Source organism: Thamnophis elegans, chromosome 9, assembly GCF_009769535.1.
Source record: "Thamnophis elegans isolate rThaEle1 chromosome 9, rThaEle1.pri, whole genome shotgun sequence".
Classification (NCBI taxonomy): Eukaryota; Metazoa; Chordata; class Lepidosauria; order Squamata; family Colubridae; genus Thamnophis; species Thamnophis elegans.
Window position 1 is genome coordinate 66,900,100 of NC_045549.1, and position 10,232 is coordinate 66,910,331.

The 10,232-nt window shown below is 38.4% G+C and overlaps 1 protein-coding gene across 1 annotated transcript in view; it reads left to right on the forward strand.

Moving 5' to 3' along the window:
* CHIC2 (cysteine rich hydrophobic domain 2) overlaps positions 1–9,636 on the forward strand; it is a 30,980-nt gene extending 21,344 nt beyond the window's left edge. Inside the window, exons 4-6 of the mRNA XM_032223890.1 lie at positions 6,519–6,575; positions 6,744–6,803; positions 9,492–9,636. Of these exons, the coding sequence (XP_032079781.1) occupies positions 6,519–6,575; positions 6,744–6,803; positions 9,492–9,542 (168 nt within the window). The 3' untranslated portion in view covers positions 9,543–9,636. The remainder of the gene's footprint in view (positions 1–6,518; positions 6,576–6,743; positions 6,804–9,491) is intronic.
* The last annotated feature ends 596 nt before the right edge of the window (positions 9,637–10,232 follow it).

Consider the following 10,232-nt stretch of genomic DNA (forward strand, 5'->3'; position numbering starts at 1 on the left):
CTGCTGAATCAGTTACTTGTGTGTGCTTTCTGAATGGGATTGCTGCTGCAAACTCTGACACCTCCTTGCAGCAAATAGCAAACAGACAGGTCAGCTTCAGCACATTATTGCAGCCTGATTCAGCATGAGCAGCTGATTGGCGGGTGGATCGGCCTCCCGGAATACCCCCAATCAGCTGTTCCAGGCTGCAGGGATTGCCATAGAACGTTGCCTCCTCTGTGCCTTGCGTTTATACTCCGAAAAATACGGTAATCATTAAAATAAATAGTATATTTACTTCTTGACTAATCCTGCCATGAAATGTTTAGTTTTCTTTGGGAAGGGTTCATCTAATATCATTTTAGGAGGGTGCAGTTTGAGGACCCTTATCCTAATGAGTTGAATTTTGTTACCAGTATCTTCTGCATCCTTTCCCCCTGCAGGGAAAATTTCTAAATAAAAATAGAATAATTGTTATTTACTTAATACTGTACATGGTTAATATTTCTGAAGCTGGGATCTACAATACAAGTAGTCTTCGACTTATGGCCACAACCGAGCCCAACATTTCAGTTGTTAACTGAAACTTTTGTTAAGTGAGTTTTGTCTCATTTTACGACTTTCCTTGCCGCGGTTGTTAAGTGAGTCACTGAAGTTGTTAAGTTAGTAACCTGGTTGTTAAGTGAATGCAGCTTCCCCATTGACTTTGCTTGTCAGAAGGTCACAAAAGGGGGTCACATGATCCCAGGACACTGCAACCGTCATAAGTATGAGTCAGTCGCCAAGCATCTGAATTTTGATGACATGACCATGGGGATGCTACAACAGTCATTAGTGTAAAAAACTGTCCTAAGTCACTTTTTTCAGTTCCATTGTTACTTTGAATGGTCACGAAATGAACTGTTGTAAGTCGAGGACTACTTGAAGCAGTAACAAAAGAGACCTATACTTTTAAATCCCCCTTCTAAAGCGTGCTGTACTTCAGAGTTACAGTATGTTTTTGTAACATGCAATATCTAGTGTGGTCTGAACCTTGCCTTCTTCGGTGAAGTGTAAGAATATTGTCATGTACACCACATCCCTGGCTTTCAGTCTAATATTAAATTAATCCCAGCAATTATACTGAGGATCCAGTAATATTTTCCTGACCCATTTCCTATTTACCAAATTTTTCCAGCCACACAGGAAGCACTGTTCTTAAGACAAACAGGAACAATGATCAGAATTAACAATACAGCATAGTTGTCAGCCGTCCCGTTGGTAAACGCAGCAGAAGAAACTCCTGGGACATTATTCTATCAAGAGTAGAACTTTACTAATAATTCCACATAGGCACAGACCTAGCAAAACCAGTTTCCAGGAATAAATTCTCGCAAACGGGCAAAGGCAAACTTTTGTGCCTTCAGTGATACATCTATGAATAATTCATTCACTTCCAGTCTCACTTCCTTGTGCACTTAGAGATGCACGTAAATATTCAGATACGTGGCAACTCCTTCATCCGTATGTGAAGATTTTTATGAACAGATACACACATATGTACTTCCCATTACATACAGCTAGACACAAACACTTTTTCTCGCGTAGCACTAAAGTTGTTGTGCTGTGCAATTATTGGCAAGACAATTTTTGAATAACATGCCCTAGACGTTCTGCCCGTTTTGGTGATCCCCTTCCTTTTGCTGGCTTCTGCTATCCAGCTTACACTCTCCGTGCTTAGCAATAAGAATGATGATTGTCAGATCATCCTTTTGTAATATTTACCATCCTGTTGTAATGGCTGTAAGACCACCTTTTAAATAGCATAAAATGTAGTTCTTCTTATTACTCGTTATTGTAAAAGCAATTCATGTACAATGTACAAAATATGTTACCTAAAATTTGCAGCACAATGTCCTAAAGTTATACCCGTATTTCATCAAAAATAAGACCGGGTCATAGATTAATTTTTGCTCCAAATGATACATTAGGGCTTATTTTCAAGTGATGTCTTATTTTCGGGCAAATACGGTACTAAATGCATCCCTCTGGCTGACAATCTTAACTGGGGTTTTTTGGGGAGGGTAAGGCTTATATTATGAGCATCCAGAAAAATCATGCTAGAGTTTATTTTCCAATTGGGTCTTATTTTCGGGGAAACACAGTACTTTCTCAAATTACGCTTCCTTAGTGTTTCATGGTTCCTTGTCTCATTTTAACATAAGGTCAGGTTTAATGTTCAGAAGTTGGGGCTCTTGTTTTACTGCTGATTACAAAAATGTCAAATGAAGTTGAGAACATAATGCCTGAATATACCTCCAGTGGATTACCCTGTTTCCCTGAAAATAAGACCTCCCTGGATAATAAGCCCAATCGGGCTTTTGAGTGCAAACGCTAAAATAAGCCCTCTCCCAAAAATAAGCCCTCCCTGAAAATATTGCAATAAAGCAGCAGCCATGAGGTGACTATGCTTGCCACCTCCTGCAGCTCAAAAATAATAAGACCTCCCCAAAAATAAGGCCAAGTGCTTATTTTGGGGGTCAGAAGAAAATAAGACCCTGTCTTATTTTTGGGGAAACGCGGTAGTAGACATTCCTCAGTCTTCCTCTCTGCCCACCCACCGCCTCTATTTTCTAGGATCCCCTAGTACTTCATATACTGAAGGTATATAAAGAAAATTGACTAAATCAATGCAGAACATTTAATTATTATACAATGTAGTAAATAAAGTATTGTGTTTATTTCTGTAACGCTATTGATGAGTGAGCTAATTTTGCCTTGTTCATAACTTGTTCAACCAGTGAGAAATACAACATTTTCAGACTAAGTTCCATTTTGTAATTAAGCTAAAGTAATATCTGATGGTCCATGGGCTTTTTAAAAAAAATAATTTTCTAAAATATTAGAAAGGAGAAAATCTCCCCCCCCCCCCCCCCCGCTTCCTTTAGAACAGCCTTTAGAAAGAATACCATGATCTCCATTCTGAGGAATAATTTGACTCCAATTGAAAAGGCACAGCAGGAACTGTTGCGTCAAACATTTCCAAAAGGGTGCTGTCTTTTATTTATACAATGAATTAAAAAAAATAGTCAAAAAGTCTTCCTAGCGCGTTACTACTTTTAAATTTACAAGAAATCCTCTTGCTCCAATTTAGTTACAACTATTTTCAGAGTAGCAAAATGAGGGCTTTCTATGTTCAGGATTTTCTGATGGAGATATAATCCGTATGCTTAAAATAAAATTGCAGTATATGTATAGTTATTCCTATTGTTAGTAAAACTGTTGTGCAGTTTTATGGATAGTATTTATCCTCCCATGGCCATACTTTCCTTTGGTCTTTCAGACCCAGATCTTTTTTGGAATAATGTGTTGTAGACCATTAAAGATGCCTTGAATTGACAGCTTAAAAATTATCTTTTATGTAAGGATCATCTTCATGATAGAATTACATTAAAACCAGTAGTTAAAATTTTTATTGTATAATTTTAGAACTACTTCATTAAGTTTCTCTAAGTAATAGAATTTTTTTTTAATGGTTCATCGTACACAAAGGGAAGTCATGTCCATTACTCCTCAGTAAATCCGGATAGGATAAAATGGCTTCAGTATTGTGACCCACTGTGACCCTTTTATTTATTTAAGAGCTATTAGGTTGAAGTGGTTTCCATAAATAATCATACCTTGTTCCCAGATAAGAAGTATTAATCTGGTTTTAAAGAACAAAAAAACCACATTTGATGGTTAGTGTTCAAAATCTTCCTAATGTCTTTTCCCCTTTTAGTTTTGTTTTGTGTTATCAAATGTTCTTAGAAAGTTCTCTGTATGGCTGTGATTGAAAATCTCCAGTCTTGCTCTCTAGATCAAGAGCCCCTCTTGGGCTGTGAATGTCCTCACCTGCTCCTCACTGTAAATCACTGAGCTGTCAAGTATCATGATTAATTAAGCTGCACATGCCAGTCTCTCTCTCTCTTTTCCACCTGGCAAATCGAGGGGAAAGGAAGCTTGATCTAAGAATTGAGTGATGCTCTTTAAAGTCACCTTTTCTTCCTCGGCCTTCGAGGTACTTGCGAATGTTTCATTTAAATGTTCATTCCCATTTTATTTAGTGGCCAGGGGTTGAGCAGATTTAAATGCTTGGCAACATTTAAGTAACGATGAAATGATTGACAAAACTGGAATATTTTTTATAGAGGGAAACATCAGTGGGCATCTACATTAAACCTTAGGACGGGATAAATTGACGTGAAAGTATTTTTTAAAAGCTTGTTTTCCACATGTTTAATATTGTTTTTTAATTTATTTTTTAAAAAAAATGGGTTTTTATGTCCCCTTAAATCAGGATGCTGTTCAATTTGTGCTTAAGATTTCCTTCAGTTTAAGAGTAACAGTCATTAAATGTTAATTTTTTTTTTAATCTGCAGAAGGCTCCTTCGGAGGGTTGCATTGAACCTTCCTGTGTTCACTTTCCTATTTATAATGTAAAGTGTTTAATTGTGCTAGTATTTGGGAAGCTGGTTTCTTTGCCACCCTTTCTCCTTCCCCTCCATGCAAGCAATGAAATTTAAATTGTACAGCAGCCGTAATCTATTATTTAAAAGGCTCTGGCAAGAAAGATTACAAGGTAGCTTCACATTTTTTGAATCGGGTTTTGCCATTGGTTTAACAGCGGGTGGGCACAGGCAGATGCCCTATTGCCATTTTTCACCATTGATAGAGTAGCCTTTCAGAGTCAATGAGCTCTGTCAATGTGAGCTTGTCAAGGCTACAACTTCATAGACCTGAGAGGCGGTTTGAGAGGTCAGCCCTTTTCAGGTTTGCTGTGATGCAAATGAGTTTTAATGCTTAAACAACTATTGGAATTTTTATGTCTGCTCCTTGTTCTTTTTTTCCTTCACAAAGTCATTGACGAGACATTCAGTGCTTTTTAAATTGGAAGTTGCATTGTGCTAAAGACCTAGTACAGATTTACTGAGGGCTGAAAGCAGTTAGATCATGTTCTTTTCATGGTGCGATTAGAATCAAATCGATTTCCCTACAGCCTTCAGCATTCAGATGGCAATTTTAACAAAGCTTAGGGGGCTAGACAAGGGACAAAACGACTGAACTGAATGTTAATTACACTCTGCAGCCTTATTTTCTTTTGATTTGGAGCTGACTGGCAACTAAATTAACAAAAGTGTGACCATAACTGCTGCCCTATTTTCATTTAAAAGGAGAGCAGGCTCTAAAAGGCTATCTTTACAAAGAAACAAGAGAGGTCTGCTGATCATTGTTAAAGGGCAGGCCCCGTCTTTCATAAAATAAAATAAAAAGTATTAGCCAAAAGTAACAGAACTTCAAAAACTACAATGCGGTAATTTAGTTGTCACTATTTAAAAGCTGACTGGAATCCCTTCTTTTTAGGGAAAAAAAAGATGGCACAGAACCTTACAATTCATCCATAATAGTTGGATTCTTTCATGTAGGCACAACTGAGATTTGTGCATTTGCCTTGGTTGGAAACGCAAAGAATCTCTTCCCCCCCCCTCTTTATTTTAGCCCATAAATACTTGCATGTACACATGTTCACTCACAAATATGTTTGCCTATAGAACAATTCACATACTGTTTTCTGCTTCTTCTTTTTTTACGATACTCAGTAGATTTGGAGATTTAAATTTTATTATATTTTTTAAAAAAATCTTGCTGGATCAGGGATGCAGTTTATAACACCTCTTGTTTAGCTTCAGTTGAAGTGCAGGATGCTTTTCCACCCACCCACCCTCCCTCCCTCTCCCTCAGTGCCCCCCCCTTCTCTTTGCCTTATAAGGAAACTGCAGCTGTACAAAGTTGAATTTGCCACAAGGCTCAGTGATCCATGCCTTTGCACCTGCAACACTGGTCTCATCTCAACACCTGGTGTCATGATTTATCCTCCCTTATGCATAAAGACTATAAACTCCCGTCTTATTGTTGTGTGGTTGATGGCACGGCCGTCAAATGGCTATAAACAGTAGGATGTATTTCTAATACAACTCAATCAGAACGCTTACTTGAGTGTTTAAAGTTGCGTGGTTTTGCAGGAAGATTTAATTCCTGTGGTTTAGAACTGAGTATTGAGGTGCAGGAGATTTAAGGATCAAATGCTTTTGCATAATTTTACACAATGTGTTAAGTGAGAGAGCATAGATTTACAACTCGTATCTGTTTTATATGAAAATCTCTATTGTTCTTGTGTAGGTTGCTTGAAAAACGCATCCCATTAGATTAGATTCAGTGGATTGTGAATTAATGACTCTGTTCCTAAAAAACCCTTTGTTAATGCATAGCTTCATAAGTTTTCCAACTATTTGGGTATTTCTTAAAAGTTGCTTTGCTTCCATTTTACTCTCTATAAGCATGCATAACCTCTAATTACTACGACCCCCAACAAGTAAACGTAGAGTACAACAAACTACCCTTTACTGAGTTCTCCTTTCCGCCTACACATTTTCACATACAGCCAGTTGCAAAACAAACTCCCCCCCCCTTCTCCCCACAAAGCAACTTGAGAGTAAAAATTCTTTTTACTTGCCTTCTAGACACGAAGATCGATTGAGAAGTTATTAGAATGGGAAAACAATAGATTATACCACAAGGTGAGTACTGCAGGGAGCAGCTTCGTACTGCTGGGGCTAGAGTGGCTCAGTATGGAAACAGATGCTTTGTTGAAGGCCAAATATGAAAAGTGAACAAACGGGGGTGTCTCAATGCCGGCAATAAAACATCGCTCATTTTTCTTCTTCCCCTTTCTCTCCGTTGTCTAGCTGTGCTTGCATTGGAGGCTAAGCAAAAGGAAATGTGAATCGAATAACATGATGGAATATGTAAGTTAAAGGGCTGTTTTGTGCGTCTCTCTATTAAATGATCATTTATTTTGCTTCTGATCTTATTCTTTCCACGATTATTAATCAGCAAAGGTGTCAGCAGGCTTAATCGCCCGAGTGGCATAGATTTTCTACGGTTCACAGATTCATGGCTTCATGCGCAGGGCTGATTTATAAAAGTTATGAATGACTTGAAAACAAGGCTTCACTGTGTCCTTGGAGGGGGAAAAAAAATAAAATAAATTAATTGCCAAGATAAAATGGCTTGCACATGTGCTGATGGGGTGTGAAATTTTCAAATGCTGTATAAAAAGAATAACTGCAACTTTGGTTACGCAGTGAATTAGAGACGTGGGCTGTTTTATATAATGCTAATCAAGTCTTGGCGTATGGAAAAGACCTTTCAACTGAGCAGTTGGAGCTTAGGAACCTCTATAAAGACTTTGTAGATTTTAACTGCTCCCATATCTCAGCAGCCCTGAAAGTGCAGCCGTCAACTCTAAATGTTTTAAAAGCCTTGATTGTAAGAAAGGAAGTTTAGGTCGTCTTCCTGCTTCTGAAGCAGAACTTTGCATATTGTTATAAAGACTTGTGAAGATGCAAAAGTTCTTCCTTTTGCAGTCTTTGCAACGGAAATCTCTCTGCTTTATTGTTCTTTGTATTTTCCTGGGGCGCACAGGGGAATTGACTGCAATAAAACCAGCCCCCCCTAACAAATATACTATTGCAAAATATACCAGCATTGTGAAAATTTAAGATATAAGCAGGGGTTAACAAATTAAGACTAACCTGCAAAAGTATCTTGCTTTAGCTATTTCTAACATCCATGCCTTTTAATTATATATCTTGTCTATTATTTAACACAATGCACGCATTATAGACAGTATGTTAGAAGATTGATTTAAAACAGTGCTTAAATAGTTCCAAATTATCTTAAAATCATCTTTTCTGTTAGCACTGAAAAAGCGGAAATACTAAGGCCTATATCTAGCCTAAAACATAAAAGACTGCCTAAAATGCCCTTTTTACAGAGTAGCTCTATTCAACAAACTGTTTCTTTTTAACATCTATTATACTTAACATGTTAATTTATGATCATCTATTATAGCGAACATGTTAATTTATGATAGCAGACACATGATAACTTTGCAATAATTGAAAGCAAGAAAAGAATTTTTGGCACTGGTTTTTAAGATTGGCTATGTAAAGAATTCAGCACTTTATTTTAATAATTACTCCAAGCTTCTGGCCTTTATAAGACCATAATAAAAAAACAATAGACTTTTTGCCTGCTCCTATAGAGATACTCTGATTACAATTACCGCTTTTTCAGTAAGATGTTCAGAGGGTAATGTTAATATCCCAGCCTTTGAGCCTATTTTAATAACATTATAATGCACACAACAAAATCCAGGTCAGTTTAGAAAGCAGCTGTGCATGAGTGTGCACGCAACACCTGATGGCAGCCCTCATAAACCACGTACCAATTTTCACAGGATCATGCTGCAGTGGTGGAGGCAGCCACACAATTCTGAGAAAAAATGCAGCTGCTTTAAGCAGTTGCTGGTAGGTAGCATGAGAGGACTGCTACCTGGTTCAAAGATGCAGTTTAGCTTTCCCTTGAAAATATGAAAATAATTGATGAAAGCTGCTTTCATCATCTATCACTTGGTAAATGGGCTTATACTGGAGCCATTTTTCTTCCTCTTAGTTAACCTTCAGAATTAACCGTTCTGAAATGGCTAGTAGTTCTTTGACCAAGAGACTTTAGGCATGCTAAAATGGGCATGTACACACAGCCTGCATTTTCTAAGTAGGCCCTATCTCAGTGATGGTGAACCTTTTTGGCACTGTTGTGTTTTATATGCATGAGCTTCAGGTTCCTTCTTCCTTTTTCCAGTTAAAATGATCACACTAGAATCGATCTGTAGGTTACCTTCCATTGGTCTCGGAGAGATGCTGTCCAGCTGAAAACATGCCCAGATAGTTAAAACAGATAGAGACCCAGTTTGGAGTAGTGGTTTAGGCATCAGGCTAGAAACCACGAGTCACGAAGCCAGCTGGCTGACCTTGGGCTAACCACTCTCAGCCCTAGGAAGAAAATGCAAGGGCAAACAACTTAGTTAAACAAATAGATTCACTTTTGGAAAAGTAACTTCCTTTGTTCCCGACCCCATATACGTCAGTTGCAAAAATATTTTTAAACTGGGAGGAAATTCAAAAACAACCGTTTATGTACAATAAGGGAGCAGCATAAAAGCAAAATTAAAAGCTCTCTTGGCTTTGCCTGTAGCAGTGATGGCTAACCTTTTTGTTGTTGCGTACCGAAAGCGTATGCACCCATAATGCAATGCCCCCCACATGCCCCGCCCCCTGCGTGCATCCCCCACATGCATGCAGGACCTCCACGCTCCCACTGCCCCAGTGCATGCATGTGTGTCTCCCATATGCACCCCACACATGGGCAGCAGAGACCCGAAAACCCGCTGGCCAGCGGGAGGTGCACACACATGCGGGGGGGGGGGGAGCTGAACTGGGATGCCATAGGTTCGCCATAACAAGCCTATAGTAATTTGGATCCTGGCTATGGGTTATTCCCTTCTCATGCTGAAAACAACTGCTAAGAAACTTTGACAATAGCAATGCTGCCCAATAATTAATTTTCTCTTTCTCTTTCTGTTTTAACAGGTCATTCTTATAGAATTTTTACCAAAGACACCGATTTTCCAACCAGATTAGCATTTGCTTTACCTAGAGACTTCCTGAGTATGTTTCATTTCCAATGGTGCCTTGCTTGGTGCTCTCCTTGTAATGATACAGAGTTGGTTCTACAGGATCTTGTGGTGGTCTTCGTTCTTTTCCTTTCCGGATTTTTTTTTATTTTTATTTTTTGAACAACACGTTCAAAAGTTCATTTTGTCAAATTTGGCACATAGCATTCTGTGTGATTTAAATTATTACCTTCACCCCCCTTTCTGTTAATGAACCCTGGTCTTGAGGTATGGCTAATATGTGTGGGTATGTGTTTGAATACGCACACACACACATACATGTGTGTGTTTCTATGTGTATATATGCATAGCTATTATATACAAATGAAAATAGCTACAAGTATTCTAACCCCAAGATAAGATGTGAAAATTGGCAATCATTTTTAACCTATGCATCTCTAAATCTACATCTTGCCATGTTTGGCTGATGACAATATCTGTTTGTATCAGATCCCCCCCCCCCTTTCGCTGGGATATAAAACCAATCTCTTCTGAGCCAACAAGCAGTATTCCTTCATAAGCCCTAGCATCCATTCCTTTCCTTGTATCTTGAAAAAAAACTCCCATCTGCTCAGAAGATGTTCCTCCTCCAGAAACTTGAACATAGAATTGCTATTTCTCCACGAGAAGACGTAAGTCGCAGATTTGCAGGTGTCTG